This window comes from Castor canadensis, chromosome 19, assembly GCF_047511655.1.
Source record: "Castor canadensis chromosome 19, mCasCan1.hap1v2, whole genome shotgun sequence".
Taxonomy (NCBI): Eukaryota; Metazoa; Chordata; class Mammalia; order Rodentia; family Castoridae; genus Castor; species Castor canadensis.
The window spans coordinates 43,293,908-43,309,951 of NC_133404.1; the positions used below are offsets into that span (position 1 = coordinate 43,293,908).

The following is a 16,044-nucleotide window of genomic DNA, read 5'->3' on the forward strand; positions in this document are numbered from 1 at the left end:
GGATTCTGGAATTATTGTGCCGGAGTCAGAAAATACTAACAAATGTAGATTCTCATGATATTTAAATTCTGTTGGTCCAAGAAGATCTTGTGCACCTTCCTAATAACTGGTGGTTTAGCAGAGTTTACAATTCTAGGTCCAAGGTTTACTTCCTCTCTAAGGATGAAGATGAAGATGTTGGGCTTGTTTTCCAGAATCTAATGTTGTGTTAGGTGACCATTCTTTTTTTTTTTTTTTTTTTGTTGTTCTCTTGGAGGAAGTCCCAAAGGTTTTATGATTTCCTATTTATATTCAGAGTTATGAAATTTTGCCAAGATGTGTGTAGACTTTAATTCAATAAAAAAAATCTTTACTGAGGCCTACTGCGTGCCAGATACTGCTTAAGGCAGTGGGCTTCATTAGTGAACAAGGCAGACAAAAAAAGATTCCTGCTTTCCTGGAGTTTGCAGTGCAGTGCACATGTGGAGGGGAGGAGAGATAGGTCATAACTGATGTGCGTGCGTTAATGCATGAGAAAATTACACAGTGTGCTGCAAGTGAGGAGGGCTGGCAAAAAAAGGAACAAGCAGACCAGGGTAATGGGAGCTGGGGATGCTGGTGAGGGGAGTTTATTCTTTTTCCTTACCTGTGTTCAGCTTTAAAGACTCATATTGTCTTGAACTTAAGAAGATGTTCTGTTGCTTCTCTGGGTATTTCTCACTTCCATTTTCTTTCCTCTTCCCTAACTAGTCAGGTGCTGTATCTCCTGGTCTCTCCTTTCTCCTCTCTTGTATTTCTGCCTCTTTCTTTTTCTTATTCTACATTTTGTGAGATTCCTTGATACTGTATCAACTACTTGCCTTCAGTTGTGTCTAATTTATCATTCAGTTCATTTATCAAATGTTTCCCATTGCAATCCTGTGTTTAGCTTCCAAGAAACTTCTCTTGTTCTTTGGTTGTTCCCTTCCTATAGTCACCTATTCCCATGTGTCATCTGTAACATCTCAGATCTCTCTGGGGACAGAAATTACAACTTTTGCAAGTACTCCCTTCTTCCCTAAATTGTCTCTGTTTCCTCCAAGGTCAGTCTTTGTGTTGGTTCATTTGAACCTTCTAATTCATACTGTTGGTTTCCTATTGTATTTGGTGGTCCTTGTTTTCCAGCTTATATTTATGATTAAAGGGCCAGGGTGATTAAATAGACCTATAGGTCACTGTTAAGCCTGGTGGAACTGGGATATGAACTCAGAGCTTGGCAGTAAGCCTGTCTTCTGGCTGACAGAATTGTCTGAGGCGGGTGGGATCTATCAAAAGGTAAAAATTGTTTTAGGGTACCTGGATGAGAAGTAAGCAGTGAATTAGAGAAGCCCACAGTATGCCAAGTAGACTTCGTTCGAAGGGGTAGAACTCTTTAGCATTTCAAACTGTGATCTTTATTTGGGGCCTACACCCTCCTTCAAACATTCCCTAGGCAGATCGCCTGCTTTGTTTAGAGAACAGGTGTCCAGATTAATCCTGAACTTGAAAGCCATTGCTTCAGGCTGTCACTGTTCATGTAGGGAGGAGGACAGTGTGGCCAGGCTGAGCTGTTCTCAGTTTGCTCTTGAACCACCAACCAAGGCCTCCTTCTGCTCTTTGTGTTTATCGGCTCTGACTTTGTCTGGGTATCTCAGGTTTCATTTGCTCTGTTCTTTTTTCAGCACTGCTGTCTTTGTTTCAGTTATCTACTGCTCCATAACAAACTGCTCCAAAATTCCAGGGCTTACAATACCAAAAATGGATGATTCTCCTGATTCACATGACAGGAAGTTTTGGTTCCTGTGGTGTTAGTGCTAGGATGGCTGAGGTTCAACATGACCATCCATGGTTGACTGTTGGTGCTGGTACAGGATGGGATCCTCACTGCAGCTGTCAGCCAGGGCCTCAGTTCTTTTCCATGTTAGCCTCTCCACAGCTGCTTGAACTTTTTCACAGCATGGTAGCAGGGTTCCAAGAAAGCATTTCAAGCAGAAACCACCAATCAGCCAACACTTGTAAGCCTCACTTTACGTTGCTAATGTTTCATTGGCAGAAATAGGTCACGTGGCTAAGTCTGAAGTCAATGGTAGGGAAAGTGTGGCTCATGGGGCTCCCAAAGTAACAGTTATTCATTTATTCTTCAAACTATTAACAATACAACTATATTATCTCTAAGCCCCTCAGCGTCCCTGCTAGTCAGTTCTCTGTACTCAAATCCTAACACATGAAGTCTTTTTTTTTTTTTTTTTTTTTTTTTTTGGTGACGCTTGGGGTTGAACTCAGGACCTTGTACTTGGTAGGCAGGCGTGCTTCCTGGTGTGGCTGGGATGACAGACACGTGCCATTATGCCCGTGATTGGTTGAGATAGGGGATCTCGAGAATTTTGTGCGCAGGCTGTTCTTGGATTGAGATCCTCCCAATCTGCCTCCAAGTAGCTAGGATTATAGGCAGGAGCCCAGCCCGCATGAAGTCTTTCTGCTGTGCTTAGGACTAGTCTGAATGCTACAGCAACCTTGGGTTTTGATTTAGCCCTTGTCCCAGCTCATTCTTTTTGTACAGAATGTCAAGTTATCCTCCATTTTCTGCTTCTCAAACCACAATGTTCTGTCTTAATACAGGACATTTCTTCTTTCTTGCAGATGCAATAACTCCCTCTTGTCTCCCTTGTAATAAACTTTATTGTACAAAACAATATCCATAGAGAATTACTTCAAGGATATCCATCAGTTCAGTGGTCAGAGCTGACAAGTTCAAGGTGGCACATGAGAAGTAACCTATTAAGTGTGCCCTGTTGGGAAGGACTAGAAGGAAATGTCTCAATGGGAAAGAGTTCAGCCTTGGGCTTAAACTGGAGGTGATGATAGGGGTGCTAGGAAGTTATCTTCTGTCCCTGTCCCCAGATATTATAAAACCTGTCCCTGATCCAAGCTGAATCTTCAGAGAGTTCTTGTCCCCATGAAATTGTTTTGGCTACTTGAGTGTGCTAAGTGACACCTGGCATCATGCCAGTCCCCTGCATCGAGGGTATACCGCACGGCAGCTGTTGAGTATTCGATCCTGTGTTTATTGTAGAAACATTGCTGAGGAGATACTGCATGACAAAGTGTTCCCTTTAAAGGAGCTCGAGGATCGTTCTGAGCTTAACTGCTCTGTTGCTTTCTATTTTTTATCTTATGGACACCGTGAATGCATTAACTGATGCTGTTTCCCTTCTTGCTTTGGTTGCTAGGAAACCCAGGACAAAATTGCAGACCTCCTCTGGCAACTGCACAGAACCTTTGAAAAGCATTCTGTATACTAACCTTTCCTCTCCTTCATTTTAATCCCTTATTACTCTTTTTTCCTACAGTACTCCTTTCCCTCCCCCTAGACTTCTTTCCCTCCTTCCCCCACCACATTCTTTCTTCTTCTCTCCTTTCTCCTTAGCAGTTGACATTAATTGACCCTCTGTTCTATGCCTGGCACTGTATTAGGGGCTTGACACACAGCAGCCTTCCCCCTAACCCCCATAAACTCCCTATCAGTAACTGCAGCCCACCATGGTTACTGAAGAACTGGGAGATTCTTCCAGGAGTGACTTGTGTGGGGGACATAGGAGTGGGCTGTTCCCACCCTGCTCCCTCCTGCAGAAGGAATTCTTGTGACCTACCAATTAAGGCACACCATCCTTGCCCTAGTCACCCTCAGGTCATTTGTTGTGCCTACCTATATACCCATAGATCAGTCTGATTGCTTCTTGCAAATTCGTATAGCATGTGTAGAGTTTCAGAGCACAGACATGGCTTTATCAGAAGGGTACAAGGTGGAAAACAGAGGGTGTGAAGAGGGAGGAGAGAGAAGGCCCTCGGGCTGGGGGCTAAAGAGTGAAGGATGGGGGCTGGTGGTTTGGCTCAATCAGTAGGGCACCTCCCTTGAAATCATGAAGCCCTGAGTTCAAACCCCAGTACCACCAGAGAGAGAGAGAGAGAGAGAGAGAAGGGCGGGCTCACTTCTGCTTTACTTTTCCAGAGCACTCCTTTTCATGTTCCTTTCTCATCCCTGCCCAGCAACGCTCTTCCTCCTTAATTCCTACTTCCCATGAGTCCAAGGTCCTCAAAGTTCTGCTTTCATTTCCCCTCCATGGTAGAAGCAGGCATGGGGTGGGGGGGTGGGCAGGGGCTTCTGTTTTGCCTTCAGGAAGCTTGAGGTCAAATCTGATGCTTGCTTATAAGCCAGAATATCAGCCTTCATGCCTTTTAAGGTTGATGTTTATAAAAAAGTAAAAATATCAAAAATCAAACAACTTCATTGACTGAATACCTTTTTAAAAAGCCATATTCAACTCTCTCTCAAGCTTGATAGTTACTGAGCTATGTTGAACAGGACTCAAGACCTCCTGAGCAATGAGTCAGCTCGGCAGGTCTGTGATGTGTCCATCCACTGTTTTCTACCATGCTGTGTAGTGACTGAAGGTCAGGAGACATGAATTCAAGTTTGCCCTTTCTCTTCTTAGCCTTCTGAACTTCAGCAAGTCAGCTAACTTCTTAGAGCATTGTTTTTTTGTTTTTCATCCATTAGCTCTAGATTCCAAAGAGAGCTGTTTTGAGGATTATAGGAGATAAAGTAGATAGAATTGCTTTTTTTTTTTTTTTTTTTTTTTTTTGCTGTACTGGGGCTTGAACTCAGGGCTGACACCCCAAGCCACTCTACTAGCCGTTTTGTGTGTGATGGGTCTTTCAAGATAGGGTCTCACGGAACTATTTGCTCAGGCTGGCTTGGAACCACGATTCTCCTGATCTCTGCCTCCTGAGTAGCCAGGATTACAGGTGTGAGATCAGTGCCCAGCATGGAATTGCTTTTTAATCTATTCTGTGCAGAATAGGATTGTTTTGCTGGGCTTATGAATGACCAACCCACCAGCCCAGGGGGAGTTCCTATGGAAACATATTCTTGCCATTCACCTTTTCAGCATCAAGAGAAATTGTTGGTCTGGCAGAGCCTAGAAAGTGCGAGGCCCTGAGTTCAAACCGCATTGCCATCCCCCAACCCCCAAAAAGAGAGAAACCATTGAAAACAAAAGCCATGTAACTCCAGTATGTCTATCACAGTATGTCAAAGCTTTGCTCTGTCCTTGGGTCCCTGCTGGCTCTGAAGGAGCAGCTCCAGCACGGTGAGACTGGATGTTTCTCCACTAAGAAGCACATGGTTTGCTCTGCTGGTGGCAGCACTTCCTAGCTCCTCTGCCTCTCGATGGCTCCTCTTTGCCACCATGTGCTCTACCCTCTTGCACAGACATTGAATTTATTGCCTTGATTTTAAGCCCCACCTCTGTGCTGATGACCCCCAACTTGTCTTTGTGGCCTGTGCCCCTCCTGGGAGCCTCCAGGGACTGAAAATCCAACATACTCCAAACTAAACTCTGCGCTAGTCTTCCCTTCCCACTTCCTAATTCCCACCCAGCTTTCTCACTCTGCCCCTCCTCTTCCTCTCATGGCATTGCTTTGGTTCAGGTCCCACCATCTCTTGCCAGGACAAATTGTAGCAGTCCCCTAACTGGTCTTCCTGCCTCCTCTCCTTTTTCCTTGTAAGCTATGGTCCACTTCAGCTGCTTTATAGGTGCTTGCTCCCTGACCAGGTCAACCCCTCCTCCCATTATTCCCCTTAAGTGGCTTCCTGCATTAAGGGTTCTTGGAGAGGAATCCTGATCACCGCTCCATCTTCACCCTCCTGTCTCCCATACCTGCACATAGCATCTCAGTGTTTCCAACCAAAGTCACTTGCAGTTCATGCTCTCTCTCACATGTTTGCTTTTAACATGTGCTGCCCCCTCTTGCCTGGAAAGCCCCACCTCCTCAGAGGCCAGAAGCTCTGTTGCCACCCCCTGCATGTTGGGCAGGAAGTCTCCTCTTTCTCCTTTCTATTTCCCCCTACTTTATCCTGTTTTGATAAATAAATCCTTGCTAAACTTTCACCTGGTTGTTTCCTTTTTTTGTGAAACCCCTCAAAATGCTTTTTGTTGTGGGTTTCAAGTTTCTGTGATTTGCATGGAAATGGGAAGCTGGGTGGAAGTTTCTCCCCCATTCTCTCCTACTGGGGATTCCTTCTTTCTTTGGTGACAATTTCAGTTTTCTACATGGGGAGATACCCAGTTTTCCCAGCACCATTTGTCAAAGAGGCTGTATTTTAGCACTTTTGACAAGAATCAATGCCTGGGTTTACTTCTGTGTCCTCTTATTCTTTTCCAGTAGTCTACATGTCTGTTTTTGTGCCAGTATCATGTTGTTTTGTTACCATGCTCTGTAATACAATTTGAGATCAGGTACTGTGATACCTCCAAGATTACTCTTTTTGCTCAGGACTGCTTTGGCTATTCATTTTTAAATTTTGAACTAAAAAAAAAAAAAAAAAAACGAATGAATAAGAAAGGAATGAGAGAAGACAGTAAACAGGTCCAGCATTTCTTTCTTTCTTTTTGTGGCACTGGGGTTTGAACTCAGGGCCTCATGGTTGCTAGAGCCACTCCACCAGTGCAAGGTCCAGCATTTCTGAGTGCTGCTTGGTACCTGAGCATGTGTCTAGGTTGAGAAAAGAGTGGGATCGGGGCAGCTGGAGGGGCTCAGGTTTGGTGGTGATGGAGGCTGGAGTTGGCCTTGCAGGCTGGCCAGGAGGAAGGAGTTTGAGGCAGTGGTGAATGTTAGGTTAGTTGTACAGCAGGGTGCTGTCCAGGGTACAAGTTGAAGTGCTTCCTGGAGAAGCTCTGACTACTTGGCAGTTTGGGCTCTGGCTTTATCATTATGTGCTCAGAGCTGGAGAGGCCTTCCACAAGCGCTAGGATAGCAGACTAGGACAGCTGGCTTGAAAAGCTGAGTGGCCCCTGGGGCAGGTCGTGCCATTTGTGCTCATTTTCCTCAGGAGCCAATGGCTTCCTAAGTTGTCTCTCAGTTGCAAGGACTCTAGAACCTCCCATTTCAACCCTCTGATGCTTGAAAGTTCCTCCTCTGAAACTTGCTTCCCTGTCCTTCCCCAGTCCCAGACCAATGGAGGCTCAGCCCCACAGGTCTTTCTGACTTCCTCCTCCCAGAAGGCCAGTGAAGCAGTGAGAGCAACCCCAACACTGGGCGCCCCCACTCTCTAAGCCAGTAGGCATCTGTCTGACAGTATTCTGAGAAGAGGAGTCCGGTCTTCCAGTTTGTGTATCCTGCAGGGCCTCGCCTGGCTAGGGGAACACTTTCTAGAATAGAAATAAGCGCTGCTCTGGTTTCTTGAGTCAGTGTTTCCCAGAGGGTCAGTTTCAAACCAAAAAGAAGGTGGGTAGGTGGTGGGTTGTAGGGGGTGGCAGGGCGCGGAGCAGCGTCTACACATTAACTCAGTCAACCCCACAGTCACCTTGGAGCGGGTTATCCCCATCTTACGGTCACTGAACAAGGTCAGCGGCAGCGGGGTGAGTGGACAGCGGGCTTGAAAGCGGCTGGGCTAGGTGCTCCCGGCCTCTGCCCGGTGGTCAAGTTCAAGGTCCGGGGCGAGCCGTGGGTCCCCACTGGCATTCTCTGGGCCGGCGGGGTTTGCTGCCCCTTCGCCGTCCCGCAGCTTCGCCCAGGGCCTCCCGGGCTCCTGGACGACCAGCTCCCATCGGAGCAAGGGCCTCGAGGGCACCTGTCCCCGGGGGGCGCCGCCCGCTGACAATCGGGGAGCTGGCGATGGCGACCACCCCCCCTCCGGGGAAGCGCTGCAGGACGGACAGGGGAGGGAGGTGCGAGGTGCTGGGGGGGGGCGGGGTGAGCACTGTCGGCCCGGGGCGGGGAGGGGGGCGCCGGGACGGGGCGAGCCGGGGGTGGCAGGGGCGGGGCTGGGCCGGGACGCGGCGAGCCCGGGGGCGGGGGCAGGGCCGGGGTGGCAGGGGCGCGGCGCGGCGGGGGGCGCAGGGGCGGCGGCGCAGGGGCAGGGCCAGGGCGGGACGTGGAGTGGAGGTGGCAGGGCCGGGTCGGGACTGGCAGGGTCCGGGCGGGGGTGGCGGGCGCGGCGCGGCGGGGGGCGCGGGGCCGGGGCGGGGCGCGGCGCCGCCGGAAGCCGGGGCGGGGCGGGGCGCCCGGTGCTGTGCGGCGCAGGCGAGCGGGGCGGCGCGGCGATGAGCGCCTCCGCAGCCACCGGCGTGTTCGTGCTGTCGCTCTCGGCCATCCCGGTCACCTACGTCTTCAACCACCTGGCGGCCCAGCACGAGTGAGTGAGCGGCCGGCCGGGCGGCTCGGCGCGGTGGGGCTCCCGGGGCGACTTTCGGAGCCTCCCGCCCGCCCCGCGGGCTGTGTGCGGGGCTCGCCCGCCCTGCCCCAGCTCGGAGGCGCCCGAGGGTCGCACGTTGGGGACTTCAACCGGCGGCGCTTGCCGGGCGCTGGGCGTCCGCTCCGTGCCAGCGCCTAGCGGGGTCGCGGGGTCATTGTCAATGCGGCAACGCTCCTGCCCTGGACTGGGGGACCTGCGGGGGCGGAATGAACACGGACCCCGCGCCTGGCCTTGCTGTCCGAGCGCCTTGGTCCCATTTCGCAGGGACGTTCCCATGTATGGACTTTCTCGTACTCCCCGGTCCTTGATTTTAGGCGCTGTTGTGAATGACTAGCAGAAATAGCCCTGGCGGTCCCCTAAACGCGTGGCCTCAGTTTTCGGGCCTGTCGAGTGGACTGGGCTGTATCTGTGTCCTCTTGGAAGGGGTCAGCAGGAACCGTTTGGGAAGGGTTGGGGGCTGGAGCAGGGGCGCGGGTCAAGGCTGGGGAAGGAGATGGGGAACGGAAGGAGGCGCACAGGCTTTGGATGGCAGCCTTGCCTCCCTGTCCTCCAGAGAGACCACGGCCCCCACCGCCACCGGCCTGGGAGGACCGGGGTCAGGCGCCGGCCTCCCCGGGCTGATGTTGGTTTCTGGCCATGGGGAGGAGGAAGGAACCTGTTAAGTTCCTCAAAGCCTTTGGTGCTAAGGAAATTACATCAGTCCCTACCCTGCACACCCTTTCCAGGCTGCAGGGAGGTGTCTGCGCGCAGAGCATGGCTTCTTCATCCAGACAGCACTCATACTGAGCCCTCACCAGGAAAGGCAGCGCCTGCCCTTGGTCTGATCCGGTCTCTGGGTTCATCTCCCAAAAGGCAGCTCTGGGCAGCCACATGTTCTGTGCCTGTCAATATAGTGCATGGGGACCCTGTGCTCCTAAGGAAGCGTTAGGAACAGTTCAGTGACGGCCACAGACGCAGGTGTGGGGGACGTAGCTATGAACGGGCCAGAAAAGGCTGGGTATGGAAACAGACACCAGCAAATGTGCTATGAAGACAGTAGATAGGTGACTAGGAAGGGGACTAGTGGTCAGTGGAGGCTCTTTGGAGGAGGTGACTCTTTATTTTTGGTTACTGCAAGATCTAAGGACTGAGCCTTTGCACACAGAGACAGGAGCAGTGCAGGGGAAGGGTTGCATTGCAGCAGAGAGGGTTTGAGAAGGTTTGGGCCCCAGCCCAGGGGAAGGTGGTGAGGACATTTTTGAGTGCACACATCAGATGGATGGCTGTGCGTTACTGACCACACAATTTGTTCCAGCCATTCTTCCCATCCTACTGTGGGTTAAAATCCCAGTGGTCCATGGCTCCTCCCTCCTCTTTCTCCACGCTCTTCTTTTGTCCCCTTCCCCACAAGTCCCCACAGACTGGTATAGTGTCGGCTTCCTCCTTTCCCTTCTCTCTGGCGCTGGCCCTCTCTGACTTGGATTGTGGCAAAGGCTCCTCCAGTATGCACCACCCCCCCAGCCCCCTGTTCATCTTTGAGCCTCAGCCCACCACACTAGTGCTTCAGCTGCACCCCTGAACACCCTACACCCTGGGTGCCTCCTGCCTCCCCGCCTTTCTCTTTGCTGACTTTGCTTTAGACTCAAAGTCGAATGTTGCCTCTCCTTTGGGTAGACCCTCCCTCCAAGTGAGAGAGCTCTGTCAGCCCAGTGACTGTGTGACTAGGGTGTCCCTCCCAGCTGCAGCTCCCTTGGCATTGCCCTGCCCAGCCCTGTGCACAGTAGCTTTCCTATCTCCCCACTCCCTCTGGTACTGGGGTTTGAACTCAGGGCTTCATGCTTGCTAGGCAGGTTCTCTACCATTTGAGCCACTCGAGATGGGATCTCATGAACTGTTTGCCTGGGCTGGCTTTGAATCTTGATCCTCCTGATCTCTGTCTCCCGAGTAGCTAGGATTACAGGCGTGAGTCACCATACTCAGCTATGCTTACTTTCTTAATGTCAGCTGCTTTCCCACCAGGCTTTGTACAAAAATGAGGAAAAGAAAAAACAAATGGGTTGGGGGGTCAGGAGAACATTAGGGCAGTCTCTCTGTCTTGTATACACCCACAGCTCTCATCTATGCCTGCCCCCTCTCAGTAGGTGTCTGTTCATAAAAGGACATCAGTAACCCTCTCCCACCTCCCAGGACTGAAAACCTTTCCACCTTTGGGTTAGTTGCAACCCCCCAGTCCCTGTTAGACTCATTTCTGCCTGTTTTGAGCAGGTGCTGCACTTGGCTGTCCAGGAGGGTCTCTAGGGACAGTGTTGGGAGGCAGAGGTGACCTGCCGCCCTAGTTTCCACTCTTTTGAAAGGACGCTGTGAACCAGTTCACATTCCCTTCTCCAGTTCCAGAAGCTCACGGCCCTGCGGCCCTGCTGCACTGTGAGCTCAGCTCAGACCTTGCTGCCCGCAGGGAAGGGGCTGCTGCCGCCCTGCACCTGCCTCAGGACACTTGCATTAAATCCCCTCCAGCTTACAGGGCACGCCCCACCTCTCACATCCCACTGGATGCTTCAGCCCAGCGCCATGGCCTTGACCCAGGTCAGCTTGTACCTTTGGGAGGAGCCTGGCCCATCCCTGATGTCCACAACCATCCTCTTTCTTATCACAGATTCCATCCATCCATCCATCATCTACCTCCCTACCCATCACCCATCAACTTGTCCACCCGTCCATCACCTATGTCTAGCTGTCTGTCTGTCTATGTATCATCTGTTTGTCATCCATCAACCTATTAACTCATCCATCTTATCCATCCATCACTCCTCCTAGGGGATATGGTGAAGATTTTCCAAAGATCCTACTGCCAGGTGGTGGTGGTATGGAGAGGTCTCAGCCGGAGTGCTGCTTCTGGATCTGAGGGGATGTGAGGAGCTTCTGGTGTAGCAGGTAGTCAGAATGAGCCAGGTCTTTGTCTAGAACTGGAAGCTCTATCAGTGCTGGAGGCATGAGAGGTTGAATATCTCTGTAGGACTGGAGGTGACTTTATGGGTGGTGGAGGTCAGAGCCCATCAAGATAGGTTCCTCTTCCTGTAGATGGGGGTTTCTTTTGTTCATCTGTTACCCCAGGACCTACAACAGCGCCTGCCACGTCGGGCTGCACAGTGCACTCCTTCCCTCTGGAAGGTGCGTGCAGTCACTACAGTCACTGATGCTGCCCAGGTTCAGTATGAGGGTTTGTGACTGGCCTGAGGGAGGTGGCAGATTCCATAGTTCAGGCTCTCAGCTGCCAGGGGGAGGGGCTGGAGGAACAGGTAGGTAGGAGAGTGGCCTGGTAGCCACATGAGGGGCACGGTGGGGGGCGGAGGCAGCTCCAGACATGAGATCTGCACATGATGCAGCGGGACATAGGGTGATGGTCTTTTGACCATGAGCCAACAGGAGAAGAGAACGAGGGCTTGGGGCTGTGTCCCTGCAAGTCACGAGGCTGTGGCCAGACAGGACAAGTGCTACAGATAAACTTCACCGAGCATATCGTGCTGTAGGCAGAGGCAGAATTAAGCATGAATTATGCAGCGCTGGGAGCAGTTGCTTTCGACAGTCAGGAAATTCCAGGCACTATTGTGTTTACTCTGCCAAGTGACCACCTCCCTGTTCTGGTTGTTGCAGTGCCTGGACAATCGTGGGGGCTGCTGCCCTCGCCCTGCTCCTGGTGGCACTGTTGACGCGTGTCCTCGTCAAAAGAAAACCGCCCCGGGACCCACTCTTCTATGGTATGTGTCCTGGGAGGCAGGCGCTTGCATTGCTCTTTAGTCACGCACTCCTCTGCACTCGTAAATGCTACTGGTCACGGTGGCTGGGAGTGTAGGAGTGTGGCAGGACCTGTTGTGGCCCTTATCTCCAAGCTGTGGCCCCTCCCAGGTGGGATCTGGGGTGAGGGTTACTGCCAGGGTTGGGCCAGCCTCCGTCATCACCCCTGGGCGCCCCCAGTGTGCTCTTGCCTCTACGTCCTTGCTGGCCTTCCTGCCTGGCACAGCCAGGACAGGGGACTTGCTGTCCCCTTTGCCTGCTGTGGAACTAGCTGCACTGTGCCTCAGTCTGCTATCTGGCATTGCCTGCCATGGGCACCAACATGAAATAATGTAATATTTCTCAGGTACTTACATCAGCGCCTGGCAAATACACAGGTAGTCAAATAAAAAGGCATTGATTGAACACCTGCAGAGTCTGTGAGGCTCTGAGTACTTCAGTTTTGTTTTATTTAATCCTCACAACAAACAGCCCTCCATACATCACGTTAAGTGAAGTAAGCCAGGCTCAGAAACACAAAAGACGCATGTTTTCTCTCAGACACGGAAGACAGATCCAAAGATAAACATATACACAAAAAGCAGCACGATCACACACAAACTCAGAGGTAGAACGTGTTGGCGACAGTGGAATTTCTCTATGGAACTTGGGGAAGAGGGAAAGGAAGAGAGAATGATAGGGCATCAACAATATCATAAAACATAGCATCTGTGAAGGGAGAGGACACAAGGATGTGTACTGAAGGCTGTTGCAGAATGGGGTGGGAGGTAAAGGGGTGAGGAGAGAAATGGAAAGGGTCGAATGGACCAAAGTAAAGTAGACTCACAGCGGGGTACACTGAGAAAACCCTCTGAACATCAACTTAAATGTTAATAATGAAAGACAGGATTGTAAAATAGGCACAGTGTGTGTGGAAGGGTACTGGGGGGAGGGTAAATGAAGATTAAGGTGAGGGTATACGGTGGATGGACTTCATATACCTATATGAAACAGAACAGAGAACTCTCTTGCAATTGCTTTAAGTGTGAGGGGGGTTGAGGGGAAGAGATGCCAATGTATAATATAAGCCTATTTGGAATTGTCACTATGAATCCCCATGTGCAATGAATAAATCCTAAAAAGAAAAATCTTAAAACACATAGCCCTCCATGCGCAAAGGAAGACTCTCAGAGATGCAGAGTGAAGTGGTTAGGGTCACAGAGCTAGTGAAAATGGCGCTGACCCCAGAGCCCTTTCCCTCCCTCCCTCCCTCCCTCCCTCCCTCCCTCCCTCTCCTCCTTTCTTCCTTCTGCAGTACCGGGGTTTGAACTCAGGGCCTCGAGCTTACTAGGCAGGTGCTCTAGCACGTGAGCCACACACCGCCTCCCCGCCCTCCGCTCTTTTTTGCTTTAGTTATTTTTCAGATAAGGTCTAACATTTTTGTTCTGGGTCAGCCTTGGACCTTGATCCTCTGTGTACGCCTCCCGCGTAGCTGGGATCAAGATGCGTGCCACTAGCCTGTCTTGTTGGTTGAGGTGGGGGTCTTACTTTTTGCTGGGGCTGGCCTCTCGCCTCAGTCCTCTGCCTCTCAGGCAGGTGGCATTACAGGCAAGGAGCTGGGATTACAGGAGTGAGCCACCTCTCCTGGCCCTGCCCACATCTTTTCACTGTTAGTACTGCCTCAGGCGAAGCTGTGGCTGCTCTGTGATCACTTCCTGTGCTGGGCATTTCATTCCTCCAGTTTTCACATCAGTAATGCTGATTTCAAGCAGTCCCCAAATCCGTGTCCTACAGTAACAAACATTACTTTTTTGCTCACAGAGCTGTGGGTTGGCTGAGCCTTTCTGCTTCAAACTGGACTGGCTTTGGGGGTGTTCCAGGTGTTTCCCAGCAGCTCCCCACAATGCCTTCCTCATGACAGACCCAGAGGCACAGAGGAGCGGGTGGTGGACTCAGCTTGGAGCTGTCACTTCCACCCCCATTCTAGGGCCAAAGCAAGCCAAGTAGCCGAGCCATCATCAAAGGTGTGGGGAACCTCCTCCACTCACCTGGGGCTCAGCTCACACACAAAAACTCCCAAGCTTAGAAAATGCCTGCAACTTGGTGAAGGTCTCCAGGCTGGTAGGGGAGCTGAGCCCAGCTGTGTGACTTCGAAGCCATGTCTCTTCCTGCCTCCTGCTGTGACTGGCGGTCTCCTGCTGCTGTCTGCCCCTCCTCTCTCTTCCTGCCCCACACAGCCCACACCTAACTTACTGGTGTGTCTCCTTCACCCTCTGCCTTCTGCCCTTGGCATACCGCAGCCTCCCAGTCAGGTCATGGCCAGGATCCTTGCCCACTAGGAAGCAGAGACATGTCCTTGTCATCTCTGAGACAGCATCTGACACTGCTGTCGCCATCCGCAATCACTGGCAGATGGAGAATGCCCCTTTCCTGGGAGATGCAATGTGGTAATCACCTGGGGGTGTCATCAGGAGGTGATGCCGTCTGGGAGAACTGGGCTGTAGGCCTCCAAGGAGGCACAGGGAAGGCTTGGGCTGCAGGCAGCACACCCATGCAAGGCAGGGTACACATGGGCCTTTCACTCCTGGGGGAGAGGCGAATGCTGGACTTGGGGTCACAGACTGGGTGAGGCCAGCTTCCCTTCTCTGTGAGTTAACCCCACCCTCACACTCTGCCGTTGACTTTTTTTTTTTTTATAGCTTTACATTTAATTGACACTGGGCACTGTGGCTCATACCTATAATCCTAGCTACTCAGGAGTTGCAGGTAAGGGAAGATCACCATTCAAGGCCAGTCCGGACAAAAAATTAGCAAGACCCCATCTCAGCCAATAAAAACTGGGCGTGGAGGTGTGCACCTGGCATACCAGCTACTTGGGAAGCATAAAAAGGAGAACTGCAGGCTGATAGAGTGATTCAAGTGGTAGAGCGCCTGCCTAGCAAGTGTGAGGTCCTGAGTTCAAACCCCAGTACTGCCAAAGGGGAAAAAATTGCTGCCACTTGAAAATATAGCTTTCTTGAGAGTCACCTGGGTTGCCTTTGCTGTCCCGTTTGAGAAGTGCTCTTCCCTCGCCCTTTGCTGTGGTTTGAAGGCCTTAGGAGTTTCTCTGAGATGAATTCCTTCCATGATACTTAAACTGCAGCACCTTCACTTGGTCTTAGCCAGAGGTGGAAAAGCGACCCAACTGTTCCATCTTCTGTGCATTCATTTTTTAAAAATCTCCAGTCTCAGTTCTTAAAGCTGTTGTCATTTCCGTACCAGCCCCCTGTGTTTTCAGCTCTCTGGTATGCCATGGGCAGGCAGGCCGGGCACCCTGGGATGGCCTGTCTCGGAGATGAGCCCCTCTTCTAAGTTGTTCTTTTAAATCTGGTGGTCACCTGTGTGCCACTCTGGCTACCTGGCTGCTGGCTTTGTCCCCACCGCCCAGGTGGGATGTGGGTTTTGCTCTGGGCAGCCACTTGAGGGAAGTGGGGGATAGTGGGAGATCTTTTTTGGATAGCCAGCCGTGACTTTGTCGTGTGTCCCCTTGGGTGAGGACTGGGAGATCTGTGAAGACAGGCAGTGGTCTATGTTGACAGTTCCCACAGCATCTTCTGGAAAAACACGGGAAACACGGTAACAGATGAGTGCCCAGCTGTTAGCGACGGCGTCCCACACTGCTGAGTTCTAACTCCCTTCTTTCTCCAGTGTACGCGGTGTTTGGCTTTACCAGCGTGATAAACCTCATCATAGGACTGGAGCAAGATGGCATCATTGATGGCTTCATGACTCACTACCTGAGAGAGGTACGGGGTAGCAGGGAGGGTCCTCAACCCTTGCCTTTACGGGAAAGGCTCCATGCACAGTGTGTCTCCTAGCGGTTTACGCGCGTGGCCAGGGAGGCCAAAGGTCAGATGAGGCCACGAGAGGCCCCTCTTCAGCTCTCGAAACTCCTCCCTCACTCCTGACCTGCCACAGACCTACTTGTTCCCTTTAACTGAGGAACTGCAAATGAATAGTGTTGCGTGTCATAATCTCAGAAAGCCCAAATGAGTCTTAAA

The 16,044-nt window shown here is 51.4% G+C and overlaps 1 protein-coding gene across 5 annotated transcripts in view; it reads left to right on the forward strand.

The window, feature by feature from the left end:
- Positions 1-7,522: 7,522 nt before the first annotated feature.
- Positions 7,523-16,044, forward strand: part of Tm6sf1 (transmembrane 6 superfamily member 1) — a 28,171-nt gene continuing 19,649 nt past the window's right edge. For 2 of the 5 annotated variants that reach the window (XR_012443991.1, XM_020175580.2), the window contains exons 1-3: positions 8,057-8,194; positions 11,885-11,988; positions 15,692-15,789. Coding sequence is in view for 4 of the 5 variants with exons in the window: in XM_020175580.2 (XP_020031169.1) it covers positions 8,103-8,194; positions 11,885-11,988; positions 15,692-15,789 (294 nt within the window). In the remaining variant the exon portion in view is untranslated. Of the gene's footprint in view, positions 7,728-8,056; positions 8,195-8,315; positions 11,438-11,884; positions 11,989-15,691; positions 15,790-16,044 lie in introns of those variants that run through there. The other 3 variants (XM_074061757.1, XM_020175582.2, XM_074061756.1) reach the window with 3 other exon arrangements.